The sequence below is a fragment of the Nuphar pumila genome, chromosome 10, assembly GCF_984573655.1.
Source record: "Nuphar pumila chromosome 10, dmNupPumi1.hap1.1, whole genome shotgun sequence".
Classification (NCBI taxonomy): Eukaryota; Viridiplantae; Streptophyta; class Magnoliopsida; order Nymphaeales; family Nymphaeaceae; genus Nuphar; species Nuphar pumila.
The window spans coordinates 83,698,371-83,719,182 of NC_143258.1; the positions used below are offsets into that span (position 1 = coordinate 83,698,371).

The window sequence follows — 20,812 nt, forward strand, 5'->3', positions numbered from 1 at the left end:
CTAGATGCTGAGAAACAAGCTGCCCAATTGCCCCAAAGGCTTGGAATGGGGGGCCTAGGCCTAGGCCGCTAGGTGGTCTAGGTTCAAATTCTACTGGCATCACCCCTTTCGCAAGCCGAAGCGTGGCGACTCCCTCGAAGCAAGGGATAGGATGCCAAGACAGTGATCATATGTACTGATCATGAGGGCGGTTTCTCCGTGTAATTATAAAAAAAACTGTACTATATTTTGCAAGATAATAAAGCACATGAAGATTAGTATTTTAGTTATTTTACTAGTGATCGGGGACGGGTGGATTGGGGCAGGGCAGGGAAAGCGTAAGTCCATCCCGGCACGGGTTTTGATTTTAACCTTCATTCTCGATTAAAGACGGCAATAAATCGAATCTCACTCTATTTTAACGTAACGTTATATTTCCGTTATGATACAAAAAATGCTAATGGAACCGCTCCTCACGTGTAGTGTTAAAGACAAGGCTAACCATGGGGTTAGGCTCTCCAGCGTATCGAATCTGACCACGAATTCGAGCTCCCCAACCCCCTCACGTCGTCTATAAATATCCCAAAAAGGGAGAAGGGGGAAGACTGAAGGCCTCAATTTGGGCGTCCATTGCCGCGGGTGAGCGAGAAGAAATCGGAGTCTCTTTGAGCGGAAAAAAAGAGGGTTCAAAACGGGGAAGAGTATCAGAGAGACCGTTGTTTCTTCTCAAGCACCTTACGGACTAAAGGTTCTCTCTCTCTCTCATTTGGCAACTAGGGTTTGTGAATGCTTTGAGGATTCATTTGGTTTTGGTTGGAAATTGGGCCCTAATTCTTGTAAATTTGGTTATTCATTTGGTTTCAGTATGAAATAGGGCATTAGGGTTTAGTGAACGGCGGGTGATTTCTGTTTGTTTTGGTAGGGATTCAGGGCCTAGAATTTGTCATCAGTGGGTGATTTGAGGCCGTTTCAGTAGGAATTCAGGGCCTAGGATTTGTCATCAGTGGGTGATTTGAGGCCGTTTCAGTAGGAATTCAGGGCCTAGGATTTGTCATCAGTGGGTGATTTGAGGTCGTTTCAGTAGGAATTCAGGGCCTAGGATTTGTCATCAGTGGGTGATTTGAGGTCGTTTCAGTAGGAATTCAGGGCCTAGGGTTTGTTCCATTGAGTCGTTCGGTTCGTTTTTTTGGCATGAATTTTCGGTCTAGTGTTTGTGAATGACGGGTGATTCGTTTGGCTTGGGTAGGAATTCGAGGCTAGCGTGCTTGAACGTGCAGATCTATGCATTCTGGATTTTTTGGTTTCCAATGTTATGGTAGATTTCTTTGGTTTTTGTTGGTTTCTTGAGTTTTTTTGCTTCCACAGCTGAGTATCAGAGCTTTCTTTGAGAATTTGGTCTAGGATTTGGGTTTTAGGGTACATCATTTTTGCGGGAATCTGCGCGGAACTGGGACTTTTTGTGTTTGAGTTTGATTGAGTGGCCTATAGGTTGCTGCAAAAGATGAAGATGTGCATTTTTTGGGGTTTTATTGGTGGGATTTTCTTCACTATGTTTCGGTGAAATGTAGGGCTTGTCATTGTCACAGATTTAGGCTTTACGCTGCACACTTTTTCTAAGATGGTGGGACTTAACTGATCACTTGAAAAAGTATGTTTCAATCCAGTAGATGATATTTTTCATTTTCATGGAAGTTCTAAATTTCTTGTTAGTAAAACCTAGTTTCTAAGGTGCATTTTGGGAGTGTTTTTTGTTTGGTTTGATGCCTGATGCATCTATAGGCCTGTGCTTTTTTGTTTCAATAATATGACCTCTTTTTCCTGTTTTTGTCGAAACCTAGAATTTGTGGTTGAAATTCTCTAGCTTATACACATTATGATCACGCATCTAGGACTGATCTTAGTGTCCTTGTTAATTGTGTGGGAGTATCAGTTTCTAATTACTATCATTTCTAACGTTTCTATGAACTGTTATGAAGAGGTTCTCTTTCACTGATACAGCTAGGATGCTTTTAGTGAGAGAAATAGAATATACGCGTGTAACATTTAGGAAGTTTATTCTCTGGATGAAGTTAATATGTGGTTTTTATGATGCTCATTTTTTGTCATATTTTTAAGTGATATTGCCAACTGTTTCATGTGAGAAGCTCTCATTGCAAAGATTTTTGACTTAGTGCTTGATGTTCTTGTGCATCGATGAAATAATGTTTATATTTTGTTTCTTGTTTGGTGATCTAGGATGACACTGGACGATGCTATCTACTTTTCATACCATGATATTGATTAAAATAAAATTAAATCCTTTGCCCTCTTATGGGAAGTTTGAGTTCCTCAGAGCAGATGTGTATAACTTGAGAAAGTTTGTTTGCTAAGTGTTGTAAACCACCTGGTAAATCCGACCGCTTTCAATCTATTGAATGTCTACTTTTTCCTTATAAAATTAGAACATCGTTTTTTGGATAAATGCATTCTTTTTAATGTCGCACTTTTAAAAAAGAAGTAAAACATGCTTTACTGTGCTAACTAAATAGGAAATAGCTGAGGCTAGAAAGGCCTTAGATGTATTGGCCTTTTAATTGCTGAAAACTGTAGCTTGATTTTTGTACATTATTTATTTGATTTTTAGTTCAGAGGTTTCTGAACTAAAGCTGCATATGTAAGAATCCAGGGTCTGCAGGAATGAAAGTCTTTCTGTTCATTTATTAATGCTTCTGGAATTGTTAGTCCATTTTAGAAGAATACAAGGATCTATTTGATTTCAATAGCTAATGACATTCCCAGTCTTCAGCACTTTGTAACTAAAAGAGGATTTTGATTTGGTTTTTGCAGGAAAATTGAAGCTGGTTGCTATCAGTTTGCAGTGACTACCTGTGCATAGTATCTGCAAATTTGTTTATAGATTTCTTTGATGATCTCTTCTTTTATGTGTAGGCTGGGGACGTGTGACTCTCTAATGTTCCTTGAAGTCTGCTTTAGACGTCTGACTTAAGGTGTTTTAAGTTCTTAAAGAAGCTTTTCAAGTTACCTTTTTCATCAATATATACACTGTATGGCTACATCAGCATCTACTTCTAGTGGCCCACGATATGCTCCAGAAGATCCAACTCTTCCAAAACCATGGAGAGGTTTAGTTGATGGAAGCACTGGTTATTTGTATTTCTGGAATCCTGAAACAAATGTTACTCAGTACGAACGACCAGTTTCCCCACCCCCTCCTCCTCCTCCTCCTGGACCACCTCCTCCATCCACTCCAAAGCTAGCACCAATATCTCTCAGCTCTTCGGTTCATGTTCAGCATTCCGAAAGTCAAGGGCATGGGAGACAATCAGGTGTCTCTTCTTCCCATGGACAGCAGATAGGAGACTCTTCTTCAAATCATGGACATCGTCATGGTAGTGGGAATTCTATGGGAACAAAATCAGATGAGGGTTACAATCGCCATCATTACAATGGTAGCAGTGATGGGGGGCATGGACAGCAACCTAAGCTTGCTCCAATCCCCTCTTCAAGGAGTCATCAGGTATTTCCCATTAGCAATTTTTTTTCTTTTTTTCTTTTTTTTTTTTTGGGGGGGGGTGCATGTTCACGGATGAGTGTGTGTTCCTAACCAATTTTCTTCAACCCCTAAAGAATGCCTAATCCTATACGAGTGCTTTGTCTTGAGTGGTGTTGCCAACTCCATGATTCATTGACTGAATTGTTTAACCATCTGTTGTTTTTGTGATCCCTAGATACACTAAGTAACGTCAGCCAAACAATGTAGTCACACACTGTGGAAAATCATCTCTTTGAAGTTGATGATTCTTTATCTGATCAATCGTATTGTAAGAGGAGCATAGCTCTTGAGAACCCGTATGGTATCTATGCTTCCTAGCAGTGTTGTGAAAAGCATTGAGGCGTAGCGAGGTGCTCCACCAAAATTTGAGGTGAGGCGTAAGCCTCGAGGCGTAAAGCGTAAGCCTCGATTTTTTTTAAAACTAAAAAAAACTATAAAAAATATCTAAAATTATAAATAAATAAAAAATGCTTTATTGATGAAGCAACAACCAACAAGAAATAAAAAATCTCAAATAAATACTGAAAAATATGAAATTAACATATAATCCAATGAATTCAAATTCATATTCAATAAGATTTAACATATATAACTTGGAAACTAAGAGTATACAACTTCTTTTCTCCTTCTAATCTCTACTACAAAAATAATAAAATTTTCCAAGCCATACAAGATTTATACAATCTCGATATTGTACTTGCCAAACAATTCAAAGAGCATGGTGCTTAAACTTTTAAATGAACAAAAAAGTTATTTCAGCGTCATGCTTATGAGTCCAGGAAATATTAAAGAGTATACAACTTTTTTTTGTCTTGAATAACTCTGTTTCAAGTGAACTTGAAATCCTGTAATATGTGAGCAGTGAATGCAAAATTAAAGATTGCTAATAGGGTGCTTCGACCCACCAACTTTATTACTAATGTTGCTGAATTCACCTTCTGGGAAAAAAGTGCTCGAGCTGTTGAAACCATAAAAAGAAAACATCATACTACCTCTGCCACTAAGGTTATCTTAAAAGAAAATATTGTCGTGGTATTAAAAAAAGTGCCAGAAGGCTCCAAAATCTTTTTGGGAAGGCTCGTGTTGGGCATTTTAAAATGTTAAAACTTATCGAGTCTCACATTCTTATAAAGGAGACCTCTTCTCAAGTGCCAGTGAATGAAATCCAAGGAAGAAATGTACATGATGAGACTGCACAAGTGGAGATTGAGGGAAGTGCAATGGCTAAGACAGGGTCAGATAAGAAACGTAGAACTAAGAAAAAGACCGAGGAGACTATACCATAGGCTAATCTAAGTGATTATGCAGCAGTGAATGTGCACAACATAAACTTAATTTACTTGAGACAGAACTTGGTGGAGGATTTGCTAGATGATCTGGAGAAATTCCAGGACAAAGTTGGTTCATTTGTGAGAATCAGGATTTTTGGTTCGGGTAATAAGCAAGACATGTACAGGCTTGTACAAGTTGTAGGTAATCTTTCTTTCATTTGTTGATTATCCATTTTACAATTGTTTTATGTACCTAAAGAGAACATGGCATAATTGCTGATGCTACAGGTACTAACAGGGCACCCAAATTTTAACGCTAAAGGAGATTAGAACTCAACTGAACTGCAGACTGAAATTTAGCACAAAAAAATAACAGAAAAGAAAAATATTTACAAATATATAAAACATGTACCTCTCTTCTTCTTCTTCTTCCGAAACCCAAGCTCAGGTTAGGTTGACAGACGAGACGAAGAGAGGTGGGAGACACCGAGACGAGAAGTGGGAGACGAGTGAGGGACTGTGAGAGAGAGATGAGTGAGAGGCGAGTGAGGAACTGCATGCGAGAGAGAGATGAGCGAGAGACGAGAGAGAAACTGCAAGAGTCAAGAGAGAGACTGCGAGAGATGAGAGAGTGACTGCGAGACAAAATGAGAAATTAGGGCCCCCGACCCTAATTAGGCTCGGGGTCCTGATTTAATAACATCTAACTTTTGGTCAAATGGGGGCTTTGACCCCCATTTGACCAACAAAAAGAGGTGCATACGCCTCACATTGAGGCACATTTCGCCCTGAGGCGTACGCCTCAAGGCGTGTGAGGCGTACACCTCGAGGCTTTTACGCTTTATACCAGCGCCTCAAGGCACAAAGGCCCTCGCCTTGAGGCGAGGCGCGCTTTTTGCGCCTTGAGGTGCGTTTTTAATAACACTGCTTCCTAGTATTAAAGGAAACTACCATGGGTGGAAAGTCCACAAATTTTCTGGGTTTTTCAGAAATGATACGAGATTATTCCCAGTATTTTTATGAGAAATTCATCAACCGTGAATAAATGGATGAACTTTTGGATGTTAAAGAGGCATGTAGCGTATACAAACTCATTATGGATTTGAATCTCGATAAGGGATCCACAAGGATCAATCCCTCTGAAACCCAGTTCCAATTATACGTTAAAAATACAAAGCATCCATTGAATTTCTTGTTTTAGACAGATTTGGATCCAGGGTTACCGGAAGGGCCTAGCTAAAAGGGGAAGCGCGCTTCGGAAGCGCGAAACGTCGCGCTTCCGAAGCGTGGGGGGAAGCATCCCCGTTTTTTGGGACGTGTTTCCCTTTAATGGGGGACGTGTTTCCCTTTAATGGGGGACGCACTTCCCTTTAATGGGAAGCGCGCTTCCCATCACGCTTTCCCCTCGCTTCCATTGTTTTTTTCAATTTTTTTGTATTTTTTATTTTTATTTTTTTGTTTCCCCCTCGCTTTCGAGACGCTTCCTAGGTTGCTTCCGAGACACTTCCCGAATCGCTCCTAAGTGGTCCCACGCTTCCCCGCTTCCTAAAATTTTGAAAGTGCCTCGCTTCCCGCTCCCGCTTCCCGTATCGCTTCCCGCTCCCGCTTCCTCAACTGGCAACCATGTTTGGATCCAGTGTATGATCCGAATCTAAGTAACCTCATAACAAGGACTCAAATCCATTTAGTGGACCCGGCCCAGATTCAGAATAATTTAGAAACGAATCTCTGAACAGATCCGGATCACTCAAAACCTTTAAGTATTAAGACTGGATCCGTTAGATGGATCCAATCTTGAAAAAAATTGGATCCAAATAAGATCCATAGTGATAAACATTATAAATCCATAATCAGATCCAGAAAAGTGGATCAATTCTCAAACACGCTAGGCTATATATATATACTAGTATTTTGGATCCGAAATCCAAAATGAGACCCAAAATGGGCCTCATATAAGATGATTTAGGATTTTGGGTGCATTCGGACCCAAACCAACTAAGAACACAAACACCGTTGCATTATCTTGGTATTGGAATCAGAATTGGATCTAATTGAATTTCAAACCAATACTCAAGACATAATTATAAGTTTTTTGTTTAGATTCAGATTTTTTTGTAATGATCCAAATCCAAACGACCCTTCTTGATCTATATATATATATATATAGTGAATTGAGTTGGGTCCAAATGGACCCAACCCAATCCAACCCCCTTTTTGAATGTTGGGTTTGGGATGGGATCCAATCGGATCCAACCCAAACCCAACCCATTTCAAACCAATACTCAAGACATAGTTATAAGTTCTTTGTTTTGATTCAGATTTTTTTATAATGATCCAAATCCAAACGGCCCTTCTCGATATATATATATATATATATATATATATATATAGTGAATTGAGTTGGGTCCAATTGGACCCAACCCACTCCAACCCCCTTTTTGAATGTTGGGTTTGGAATGGGATCTAATTGGACCCTACCCAAAACCCAACACAAGCCCTTAGTTTGGGTTGAATCCAGGTTAGATCCAACCAGCCCACCGACCCCATCTCGAATTTTATAAACCCCCCAACGACATCCTCTCCCTCACTCATCGTCTCACCACTTCTTCTCTGTCTCTCCCTCTCTCCCTCTCCCTGCTAACCTCCTCTCCTTCGTGCGCCACCAGCAGGAAGCATCGCTTCCCCACCGCCGCCGTCAGGTGAGCTCCTCCCCTGTCCTTCACCTTCTTCCTTTTGTTTACCCTACTAAAGCCACTAGAAAACCAGAGCCCCCAGCAGGGGTTGCTCTTGCTCTTCGAATGAGAGGGTGCGTGGCACCCTCTCCCCTTTCTATTTCAGCTAAGGTAGAGGTCAGTGCACGATTCACTTTCACCCCTCTCTCCTGCCTCGACTGTCCACATCAGCCGTGGTTGGCCACTACCTCCGACAGTGGCCCAACCGTCGTCCCCCTTGCTCCCTCTTTCTTGAAACAGATCACAACAACAACACTTGCGCCACCGTGTCCCTCTCTGGTTGTTTTGGCAACCCCCTGCGGCAGCAGCCTTGGTTGTTGCCAGTCTTGGCAGATCGAGCTGAGCTCGGGTCTTTCCCTGCCGCGCCCCCTCCCAAGGGAGGAGCCATGATGGCACCACTAGCCCCGTTGTCGCCCTCGGGTGTCCTCAACAGCAGTAGCCCATGCTGGTGCTGCCCCTCAACAGAGATGAGCTCGACTAAAACCGAGCTTGGCTCGGTCAAGCCCCCTAACAGAGCCACGACTCGGCTAGATCTTAACTGAGCCATGACCCAATTAAATCCAATTGAGCTCGGCTCAATCTCCCCAATCCGAGCCAAGACTCGATCATGGACCCTCGGGGTCCCCCTGTCCTTTTGAGTTGCTGGCTCAGCCTTCGAGCTCCAACCCCCTCCCGTTTTTGTTCCTGCCCGACTCAGTTTGATTGAGCCAGTTAGGTTGTGGATCTCGTTCCACGTAAATCGAGTCAAAACTCGATTTCCTCAAAACCGAGCTTGACTTGGCTCATCTGTACCAAGCTTGGGTCCTTTTCCAAAACGTATACAACTCGGGTAACTCCTAACCAAGTTGTGCTTTTGCTTGCAAACGAATCTGAGCCAACTTAGTCGTTCTGTTAGCCGAGTCACCCGAGTGAGCTACTTTAAGCCCGCCTTGGTCTGATCGGTTCAAGTAGGGTTCGTGTTTGATCTTGACGATGCGATGATCACATCCTTTTGCCAGAAAAAGGTTTTATAACCTCGTTCTTTATGTAGTTCGATAAAAACCTTTTGAGTGCATCATATCAGTGCAACTAACAAGACTTCATACCTTTGTCATGAATACTGATTCACGAACAAGCTAGCACCTGCTTAAAATCATCAAGCATTCATACTATCTCCGAGGTAGGGAAAATTTGCAGACGATAATGAGAGTTGAACATTATGAATATACATATTTATATTTACGTGAGCTATAAATATAGTATTACTAATATATATATATATATATATATATATATATATATATATATATATATATATATATATATATATATATATATGCATTTATTTCAAAGTGTGCGGTTTCACATACTTTCACTTTATTTATGATGGCCTTTTGTCTGACGTTGCTTTGTTATATGTGCATTATATATATGTATATAATTATTTAGACTTTAGATTACGTAGTTTTGCGTACTCTTGTCTTATTTAAATGCTGCATTTATTTCAAGTGTGCGGTTTAACGTACTTTTGCTTTATTTATTGTGGCCTTTTTGCGGACGTTGCTTTCTTATACACATATTTATATATACATTTATAATTATTCAGAGTACGCAATTTTGCATATTCTTGTTCTATTTTAAATTACACATTTATTTAACGTATCTAGTTTTGTGTACTCTTGCTTTATTTACGATGGCCTTTTGGTGGACGTTGCTTTGTTATATGTGTAATTATATATGCATATATAATTATTTAGAGTGCGCTACTCATGTTCTATTTAAATTACACACATTTATTTAGAGTGCACTATTTTGCATACTTCTGTTTACTTTAAATTACCTGAACATTTATTTAGAGTGTACTATTTTGCGTACTTCTGTTTACTTTAAATTACTTGAGCATTTATTTAAAGTCACAATTTTGCATACTTTTGTATTAATTCCCTTTTCAAAAGGGCTTACATGCGAGGTTTTAAGTCTGCATGCCTCCAACATTTCACAAAATAAAACAAGTGTTTTACATTCGCATGCATGAGATATTCGACATTCACATGTGTTGCTTATCCTACAAATAAAATAAGACTCTCGTGCTCGCATACATCAAAGTTTTCATGTTCATATGCATCAGACATCCCTCAAATGTTGTTCTTCGAAACACAATTCTTACCTGGCTTGAACTTTAAATAAGATGACATTATCACGATTCAGATATTCGCAACTTAATCTTCTTTTCAAACCAACAAACTAGAGACTTTGACTACGTAGACTTCGATCGTACTTATCTCAAATCCTTTCGTTTTGTATCCAAGAATGACCCAGATATGCCCTTGACTTGAGGTACAAGAAATCATTGAATTTTTAGATTTTTTGGTTGGTCTTCTTTTTGAGAAACCAAAATTATTCTCATAGCAGTGGTACTATCAGACATGCTAGAGATGCTCGTACGCTAATGAATGAATTGAGGTTTATGAAAAACCTCATTGTGCGATAACACACAGTATTACAGGAAAATCACGTATACATACTTGGATCGCCTTCACAGGAAAGGTGCTCGATTCAGTTTCAAAGATTAGAGCATGGTAAATGGGTTGCTAAATAAATAAAGATTCGACACACCCATTCATTCTTGAGTTCTATCAAGAGAGAGGATATGAGGTACAACCTTCGATGGACAATGTTGTTAACATCTACGCTCCTCGAGTGACAATGACTTGGTGTCTCTGATCATCAGAGTTAGAGGGCAGGAATATCAATTATTATCTTAGGTGGTAGATCCTATAACTTTTGTAGAAGTTAGTATTCATCTCCCATTTATTGTTGCCTCTCGGAAATTCTCGGTTAATCTAGAGTTATCGGAAGTGCCATAGGCTTTGGGGAAGCACGCTTTTTTAAAGCGCGACGTTTCGCACTTTCGAAACACTATTTTCTGAAGCGCAACATTTTGCTCTTTCGAAACACGCTAGGAAGCGCAAAAAAAATTGGGAAGCGCACTTTCCATTTATGGGGAGATCGCTTTCCCCTCGCTTCCTCTTTTTTTTCATTCTTTTTTTTGTATTTTTATTTTTATATTTTTTTCTCTTTTTCGCTTCCCCTTTGCTTCCTAGGTCGCTTCTGAGACGAATCCTGGTTTGCTTCTAAGTCATCTCACGCTTCCCGCTTCCTAAAATTTTGAAAATGCCTCACTTCCCGCTTCCGCTTCCTCGATTAACAACTTTGCTCTAAACCATCATCTTTGGATCAGACTTAGCTAGCCATTTGGGTTATCAATTCACGTGGAATAATAAACCCTCTAATGGTCTCTGTTGTTTCTACGATTTCATATTGTGAGTACCTACATGTAGGTAATTATCGAAACAAAAATATGATGTAGACATTGCTTATTCAAAAGAGAAACAATACCCCGTTTATACAAATTCGTGATTTGTTCAATTGCATATAATCTAATGTTTTGAATCTTTATAAATACTTGTATTAGTCTTGTTCTATTTGTCTAACATCGTTGTACCTACCAGACTTTCATGAGTCTACCCGTTTTATAGGATCCAGATGAAGAGTAGACTGATGCTGCATGCGATGGCGCAAAATCCATTATCTTTGTTGTTCACTCCTGAGTATATTTTGATTTTTTGTAAAAGAACTTTTGTATAACTCTGTTTCATTATAAAACTTTGTTTTTTAATCTTCGTGATTTTAATAGATGTGTGGTGATGTAGGTTCAAAATCCAAGATATTTGAGGGCCCAATTCATTTGTTGAAACTGTAATTTGCCCAAGGTTCACTGACTTGGTCTTTGCAAACCACTACTTTTGTTGAACTATCCTTTTTTACTCTAAAAAAAGGATTGACTACCAATTTTTTTTAATTTTTCTTAAATTTTACAATTTAGAAATTCTGGAGCGTTACAATGGGTACTTTCTACAAATTGACAACGTCTGCAAATTCTTGTTTAGTAGATTTTGGAAAATCAAAGTCTCAGAAATTGCATCCATAATTTATATAATCTTAACATGAGACCTTTACTAGTGCTACCCGAAACAGAACAGTACATTGGTATTTGACTCTTATCAAGGGCAATATAAGTTTGTCAACTGGTTCATTTTTGTGTTAAGCCCTTACCCTGCATGTGTGTGCAAGTATAGGTGTGTGGATGTGAGGCCCTCTAAGATTGACAAAGCCTCACGTTGTAGGGTTTGTGTGCATTATGTCATTCTGGTAAAGAAATGGGTTTGGGATGGAGGGTTCCTGGATGCTGTCATGTACTTGATAAACATTTGTGGATTGCTATTTCCCATTTCATTTTTGGACCCCACCATTGTGATCGTACCGGCAAGCCTTGTGTCTTTTCTATTGATATGGGCACCTTGTTTGCCTGGGGTTCTGAGAATAAGTGGAAAAAGTAACCAATAATGCTCTCAAATGGTAGTTTATGGTGTGCAGTTTGGGATAAAATACGATTCTCTATACCTTGATATTTACTAGATCCCTTGTAGTTATGTGTCCAAACATCAACCTACATATGCTTCTCTAGTCCCCCTGAATTAACAGGAAGTTTTGTTTCGTTTTTGCACCAGACTGTGAGGAATGGTAGCAGTCATATGCAAAATGGTCCAAGTTCACATGTTAATGGTTCATTGGGTGCTGGACAAGGTACATCAAATACACAGGGTCATGGTCCCAGTTCTCAGTCATATTCAAGCAGTCAACCTCCGCCATCGTCTGGAAGGATACATGGGTCCGACTCTAGGAGCGCGTCATCTGCTGATTCATATCGCAGACAACATGAAATTACCATTGCGGTATGTATCTACAACTTCTATCAATGCGGTTGTTGCTAGTGTTTTTATTGCTCTAGCTATTGTAGTTTTCAGAGAACTTTGGCATTTTCATTTGGAAATGAAATTCCATGAGTTTGTTGCTTTCAGAGATATTTGGTTAAGATATGGTCCTTTTAATGAGAAAAATTCGGAGCTGAGCTCTCTGAAGCAAATTGGTTGAACTGGTTCTATAAAATATTTTTTAAGCGTTGCAGGTGGAGAATTCTTTTTGTGCAGTTCTTTGAAGCCCGCCCCTTAATGCGGAATAATCAATTTTTTACTCATTTTCTTAATGTGGAAGATTCAAACAATGACACTGTTTCTATTGTACGCTTTCTAAGAAGCTTTCAAGTCTCATTTCATCACACAATAGTTGACCCTTTTCAAACTGTTAGGTTAGATATTTATCGATTACAATATTTAAGAATAAGTTTGATGGAAGGGTTATTTTTTTGTTCAAAACATTTGTTCTGCCCTTTACCCCATTTGACGTTTTAACCAGGGCTAAAAGCTTGGAAGAACATCTTCATGTACCTCTAGCTAAACCCCCAAAGTTTCATGTTGATTTTGAAATAAATAGGTTAAAAAGAACCTCTTTACCAACTTCAACAAAGTGGAACTTTCAAAAATTCTAGTTTGGGCTCTGAATGCTGAACCTGCCATGCATAGGAGAGATTTCATGAGCTTTTTAGAATCTCTTGATGGTATAGGATGGTAAAAACAGCTTATCCTCTGCTTTAGATAGATGCTGTTGGGATGGGCATTCCTTTCTTAGCCACTGCTTCAGGTCTGTGCAGTGGTTCATGTCAACTGAGTTTTAAAGATACAGTCTTTGCAAGAGATTTAAGTGTGCAGTTCTGGTAGCAATTTTGGCATATCTCATATATGGATCTGTAGATGATACATTCTGGTTGCTGGTTCTTTTGAAAATTTCCCCTTTTTTTTATTGGCACTGAAATTTTATTTCGATTAAAGGTTTGATGAAAAGGTTCACTTTTAACAGTAAAGTAAACAACCCTTGGTTCAATTTTTTGGAGTACGGATTTTCTTTTCCTTTTTCCTTGTAAAACTCTCTCTCTCTCTCTATATATATATATATATATCATAGTCACCTATATTGTTCAAGGTATTATCTCGGCGAGGCTATTTTTCAAAGAGATTTTCAAAAGTTGAAAAATCTCAGGAAAATCTTGGGAGTTTCAAAAAATTGAAAAAAAAATATAAACAACAAAAAAGCTAAGAAAATAATAAGTTTTTCATTATTTTTCTTCCAAAAATATAAAGAAACATGTTCTAAAGGTTTTAAAATATAAAATAAACAACAAAATAGAAAATGCAAACTTAAAAAAAGAGTTTTCCCAAAAATATCACAATATTATCGTTATAATATTGTGATAATAGCACAATATTTTGTCTTCTATTTTTAAAAAATATCGTGAGGTATTCTCTTTAATGTCGGCTACCTTAAAATATTGATATTTCTCACTATATTTTCAAAATATTGTTGATATTGGTGACAGTGATATGTATAATGTGTGTGTGTGTGTGTGTGTGTGAGATCCATGGTGTCTACCATTTTTTACAAATCTGAGAGACGTCATTCTGCTGATCATTCAGGGAGAAAATATCCCTTCACCGCTCACAACATTTGACTCAACAGGTTTCCCATCAGAGATTCTCAAAGCGGTACTTATCTATTTTACCTTTTAAGCATCTGCATTTCATACACTTGTACATATTTCTTTGTAGGTTCACTATGTTCTGTAGTTTTTCCATTGTTTTTGTAAGTTAATTTTCTTTTCTTTTCTTTTTAAATGTTCTAGTTTATGATTTACATTTTTGAAGCTCTTCTTCCCTACATCTGACTCATTTCCAGTTTTGGTTTTTACTTTGTGGTAGGCACGATATTCGCTCCTGCAGGAGCTAATGTCTTTTGTTGTGCTGCTGTTGTGCTGCCCTTGTTTTGGGGGGCTCTGCATGAATTTGGAGAGCCTTAATGGTGGACCAACTATGAGAGGGCTTTCCGAATCACCAGCTTGTGGCCAGGGCTGCCACTCTGCATGTATTTGGAGAGCCTTAACAGTGGACCAACTATGAATGGGCTTTCCGAATCACCAGCTCGTGGTCAGTCTGCTTCAGTCTGCCACTCAGTCCAAAGAAGTCCACCCCTTTATCCTGCTCCAGCTTGCTTCAGCAGGGGGTCTTGTCATTTGGGGATGCTTCTTCTAGCAGTAGTTACTACTCCAATTACAATTCCCAGAATAAAACAGTTCATTGTCATTTCTTTTTACATGCTTTTACTTTATTTGTAGATGCCACTTGTTTTCTTTCTGAATAGGTACTATTGTTTGCATTCAGGTGCACAATGCTGGCTTCACCTCTCCTACTCCAATTCAAGCACAGACCTGGCCAATTGCTTTACAGAGTCGTGATATCGTTGCCATTGCAAAGACAGGTTCCGGAAAGACCCTAGGTTATCTGATCCCAGGATTTATTCATCTCAAGCGCTGCCGCAACAACCCACGTTTGGGTCCAACTGTTTTGGTTTTGTCACCAACAAGAGAGCTCGCAACACAGATACAAGAAGAAGCAGTGAAGTTTGGCAGGTCATCTAAGATTTCATTTGCGGTGTGTATATCACTCTGCCCAATCTTGTGTTTTAAATAGGTTATATGCTTTTATTGGCAGGTTATTGATATGTTGGATTTGCAAACATATATTAGCATTACATGCTAAGCTTTACTTCTTTTAATAAAACTGAGATTACTTTATCCTATTTTTTTTTTGGTTCCTTGGGATTGTATTAAGTGAATCAAAATAGGAGGCTTTTCAAAGTTAATGGTGTTTGAGAAAGTTTGTGCATTCTCTTGAATTTCCCAAAGTTAATGGGGTTCATGAACTGGGAAGGTACCCATGGATGTTGGTCGTAGAAATGTTATTTTGGTCAGCAAATGAGAGGTTTCTACTTTTTTTTTTCTACAATGCATTAATGAGTGTTACGGTTCGAAATCACACCAACTTACTTTGGTGTTCTTTTAATTTTAGTTAGATTTGATGTTTCAATTTTTAACTTCAATGGCACGGGTGTAGCGAGTCTTTGGGTTTGAATGTTAGTATTTGATCCACTTATTTTTAAAGAAGTGGGTCAAGTCTTTACAGATCACGATTCAATAGTCGTCCTTGATCCAAGTCTAGCTTCCACGCCCAAGAGGGGATTCTTATCCAGCCAATGATCCAGATCCAGATGGCGCCCCAAATTCACTGTTGAGATGGACAGCCCAATCAATGTGGGAGCCACACATGCTGATATGACAACTTAGGTGGTGGATCAGGAGTGGGCGCTACTCAAGACAAGTGTCAGTTTCTTACGGAGTTTTCAAAATTGAGATGACATCTCCAGCACGTTGATGAAAGAGAACAAGCTAGCTGGGCCCACAAGGGGGGTGTTTCCTCCCTCTCTAAAATGTCTCCTACTTCCCTTGAATGTGTTGAGTCTAATTATGCATATTTTATTATTTTATGATTTTAGGAAATTAGACTTGTGAAGAGTTTATTCAGGGTAAGACTCGACTCTTTATTCTAATTGAGTTCTTGTTGCCAAGTAGGACTTTTTTTTTTGGCAAATAGAGGGTGTTTTGGTTTTATGGGTTAGATTAATTTTAAGAATTAAAATTGGACTCTTCTCCATGCCTCAAATTTATAAATAGAAGCATGAGATCCCCTTATTGATTATTGAAAGGAATTGAATTATGAAATAAATTTGGAATCTCTCTTTCTCTTCTTTTCCTCTCTCTCACTTCTCTCACGTTTCTCTCTTCCCTCTCTGGCTGGTCGCACCTTTGTAAGGGCCCAAGCCCTTCTAGTTCCTTGACGCCATCTAGAAGTGTCGTTCATCCTGGTAATCTGACTTAATGCTGTTCACCAGCCAGAGTTCTGCTGGTCTAGCCCATTGCTGGTATTCTCATAGGTATATCAGAGGTATACCTAAGCTAATACAACCTTTGGAGCTTCGATGAACCGTCCCACAACCTGTCTCTACCTGAATGCCCAAAATCGCACCTATTGAGTGAGTGTACTGGGACAGTTCTGACTTTCGGAACTGACTTGTACTCATCCCAATGCTCCAGCCTCTCTTCAGACCTCCCTCTATTTCCTTAGAACCTTCTCTAACTCAACAAGTCGTGGTTGAGCCATTGACTCAGCCTTTCACCCGTAGAACCCAACCATCCAAAATAGGCCTATTCGATTTAGCCATTTGGTTCTATTTAGACTGTGTGATTGTGCTACGCCTTTTCCAGCCTTTTCATGTATTCCAGACTATAACCAACTGTCTTAGGCCTCTGCACACATCCCTAGGGCTCCTAGTTCAGACCCAAACTACTTGGATTATGTATCACGAAGATCAAAACTGCCGGTTCCTGCTTATAGCTTGCAGTCAGCTTGTGCACGCAACCCATAACCCACAGGTCCCGGGATCCCAAATTGTGTTCCTGAAATTCAGGACACAACAATGAGTTTCAGTTTTGGGTTGTCAACTGATCAGGGGAAGAGGGGATTGGGAGGTTTTGGCGGTACATTGTGCATGTTTAACTGCTGTGCATTTTTAATGCTTTATGATGCATGTTCTGTCTGCCTGCCTGCTAACATCATGTAGGTTAGGATGGACATCAGGTCAGGTATCCAGCATTTCTGGTACCCAACCATGAGTCTTTCTTTGCAGCCTGAAACACAGTAAGGTCGGGACCTGGCCAGCTGGAACCAGGTGTGCTAGGTTCCAGTTACATTGGGACCCTGGCACCAGCCAACCTGAACCTCGCTGAGGTATCCATGTATACCTGGGTGGAAACTTTGCATTGTTCTCTCTGTGTGTAATTTAGTTTCTTTGTTTTATATGTTGGTATGTGTGATGTGGATGCATGTATTGGTCTCTGGACGTGTTTGCTTTGCATTAGTGGTGATCAAATGTCCATATGGGAACGCTCATTATCAGTTGCCGAATTTTGTGTGAGCCTGTTAGCGATCATTGCTTCACTTTTGTTCTGTGATTGTCAGTGTCTGTACGGAGGAGCCCCTAAGGGCCCCCAGTTGAAGGATATAGATCGAGGAGTAGATATTGTAGTTGCAACTCCAGGGCGCTTGAATGATATTCTAGAGATGAAGCGGATCAGCCTCCGTCAAGTTTCGTATTTGGTGCTTGATGAAGCAGACAGGATGCTTGACATGGGTTTTGAACCTCAGATCAGGAAAATTGTGAATGAGATTCCCGCATGCAGACAAACTCTCATGTATACAGCAACTTGGCCAAAGGAAGTTCGAAAGATTGCTGCTGATCTACTCGTCCACCCTGTTCAGGTTAACATAGGGAACATTGATGAGCTTGTTGCCAACAAAGCCATTACCCAGGTAAGCATGAACAGTATGAGTTTTTCTCCTTGTAGTTTATGTAAGCTGGAGTTATATGCAAATATCAGGCCTCGTTTGGATGTGTTTATCTTTACCATCTATAAATGATAGATAAAAGCGATGCGTATAAATATTTTTAAACAATATACTGATTCATATTTGTTGCTGTTTGGGCAACAAACTGTCTGAAATAGTTGTTTTCCATATAAATGTTTTAGATGTATATCAATTACACTTGATTGGATCTGGGTTAAATGAGTTTACTTGATCCAGAACTGATAACAAACTATACATTTGGTCCCATGGGGTCTGGGTGAGGTTGGCCTCAGACTCTGAACCTTTGGATCTCAAAGCTGTGGTTTCTATAAAAATTGGCCATCTTGCATCCAAAATTTAGGATCACTTAAGAAGACTTCTAGAGGATTGATACATGAAGGATCGGATTTGCAAAGGCTTGCAAGTTGATCTGGTTAGCTATGAAATACTAAGTTCTAAGTTGGATTGTCAAGAACTGCTTGATGTGGTACTTACAGCACCTGTTTGGTTAACACATTGGCAAGGCTGAACATGATAATCGGCCTGTCCTGCCGCTAGGGATCACTTGCACCTGTACTGGTAGGAATACATGTATCATATCCAGCAGATTTAAACCCTGTAGTGCATACTGCACAATAGATCACATAAGGTTATGCCTTTCTGGTAAATAGTTTCATATTAATCCTGTTTTGCAGTATGTTGAAGTGGTCTCGTCCAATGAGAAACAAAGGCGGTTGGAGCAGATTCTGCGCTCTCAGGAACCTGGATCAAAGGTGATAGTTTTTTGTTCAACAAAGAAGATGTGCGATCAGCTTGCTCGGTCCATGTCCCGCCAGTTCAATGCTGCTGCTATTCATGGGGACAAGTCTCAGGGAGAGAGGGACTGGGTCTTGAACCAGTTTAGAACTGGAAAGTCTCCTGTTCTGGTGGCTACAGATGTTGCAGCCCGAGGACTCGACATAAAGGACATCAGGTAGTGAAATGAAAACCGCAAAAGATCTTGTGTAGACAGGCATGGAAATTTATGATGGTACTTTCCTCAAATACCTTTTCATCTGTTTTGAAAAGGAAGTCTTTGCCTCTCCAATGCTTGACCTCTGAATATAATTTGTAGCCATCGTGTAACTATTGTGGATTTTCAACGTCTTCTCATGCTTCTATGCTATGCAGGGTGGTGGTTAACTATGACTTCCCTACTGGGGTTGAAGATTATGTCCACCGGATCGGGAGAACAGGAAGGGCAGGTGCAACTGGCGTTTCTTATACATTCTTTTCTGATCAGGATGCAAAGTATGCTGGTGAACTTGTGAAAGTTTTGGAAGGTGCGAATCAGAAGGTGCCAAAAGAATTGCGGGACATAGCAGTGCGAAGCGTGGGTCTTCCCAAAGGTCGTAATAGATGGGACTATGGCAGTGGTAGGTCTGGCGGCGGTGGTGGTGCCCGTGGGCATGGTTCCAGCAGAAGTGATGCACCTGCACATGGAGGACGTGGTGGTCGCAGACCTTCATCTTCTAGCAGATCAGAAAGAGGACGTGGCCGGGATCGTGGGTATGATGGAGGTCACAGTGATGGGCATGGTCGTGGGTATGATCGGAACATTGATAGTTGGCGTGGTGGTGGTGCTAAGGACAGAGGTCGTAGCAGGAGCAGGAGCAGGAGCCGTAGCCGCAGCCCAAACAAGGGGAAAGAATGGGAATGGGGTTTCAGTTATGGCCATAGCCGGAGCCGGAGCCGGAGCAAGGGTCGTAGTAGGAGCAGGAGCCGCAGTGGTGAAAGATGTGGCATGAAGCAGCGTGTCCGCTCCCCTGCAGCTAGGAGGGACAGCCCACCAGCAAATCGCATGTCAACACAGCACAACCGGAGATCCCCTTACGATGAGGGGGATATATGGAAGCCTTCACCCCCTCGTGCTGATAATGGCATGCGGAAGCGGTCTCTGGTTCCTGTGAACGATGCTGGTGGCATGCAGAGGCACTCTCCAGTTCCTGTTAACGATGATGGTGGTGATGCAAATGGGCAGATGTATTCTGACTATGAAGAGGGCATGATAGAGGAAGCTGGTGAGTTGCCGGGTTCACCGCGGGACATGGCTATTGGGGATGGTGCACTCCCGGATTGACACCATGGGATGTAAATGCTTGACGGTGGCTTTGTTTCTATTATTCTGTTCTTTTTGCCCCTCTTTAAAGTACAATTTTTGGGGGCACTAATGTAGGGAATGGATTTGTGGCAAGCAAACTGGTCCAAAAAACAAAAAAAGATATTAATATCAAAATTAATGTTGTATTTTTTGTCATGTTTTTGTTTTCTGGTTCTGCGATTGTTTGGAGACATGAATGCAAGGCAATAGTGATCAAACATTCTTTTTGGGCTATCAAATGTATTTGGTTACATTGTTAATATGGTTTGTGGTTTATAAACAAATAGTTGGAGGCATTGTAATTAGAATCTGGAATCTTATGCAGTTTTTTTTATCAAGTTATTTTGATTTGATGCATCAGAAAGGGGGAAATGCTTGACCCTGCCTGATTGGAATCTGAATTCTATGCAATCTGAATACAGGTCCGAATCTAAGTAGTGTCAGATGTAATATATGGTGATACTGTTCCCGTAAATAAAAGACTTAAATTTAGGTTTTCATGTAAAATACACAACAAATCAGATCAAATTTGAATCTGAACAATAGGACCAATCTAAAATCATCCAAATGTGAAAATACAAATATAATCTAAATACCCTTTCGGATCGTTTCTCTAATGATCCATATTCGAAAATAAGTTTTTGTTGAATTCGGACCGGAGGTTAGAACAAAGTTTATCTCTTTATGCCCACTAAGTATATGACATTGAATAATCGAATAACGCCAGCTTTATCATCAAGGTGAAAAAAACCCATTCACCACTTGTAGCATTCACCTATGGCACGCGGTGCATGCAAAGCCATATGGTTGAAACATGCATCATAAAGCAGCTCGGCTGGTTAAAGTCACGCGTCTTAATCAAAGGGGATTTTCGGTTTGAATTCCTTTTAGAGGCAAACAATAGT

General features: G+C 40.1%; 1 protein-coding gene across 2 annotated transcripts; it reads left to right on the top strand.

The window, feature by feature from the left end:
* The first annotated feature begins 567 nt into the window (after nt 1–567).
* On the top strand, nt 568–20,063 carry LOC149827102 (ATP-dependent RNA helicase-like protein DB10). Of its 2 annotated transcripts, XM_090019175.1 has the most exons (8): nt 568–727; nt 2,806–3,496; nt 12,086–12,310; nt 13,946–14,014; nt 14,687–14,956; nt 17,381–17,731; nt 18,463–18,740; nt 18,938–20,063. In XM_090019175.1, the coding sequence occupies exons 2-8, from the start codon at nt 3,026–3,028 to the stop codon at nt 19,884–19,886; spliced, it is 2,613 nt and encodes an 870-aa protein (XP_089875301.1). In that variant the 5' UTR covers nt 568–727; nt 2,806–3,025; the 3' UTR covers nt 19,887–20,063. The 2 variants fall into 2 exon arrangements, with proteins under 2 accessions (XP_089875301.1, XP_089875302.1); XM_090019176.1 differs by lacking the exon at nt 13,946–14,014 and having other exon boundaries at nt 569–727.
* Nucleotides 20,064–20,812: the final 749 nt, after the last annotated feature.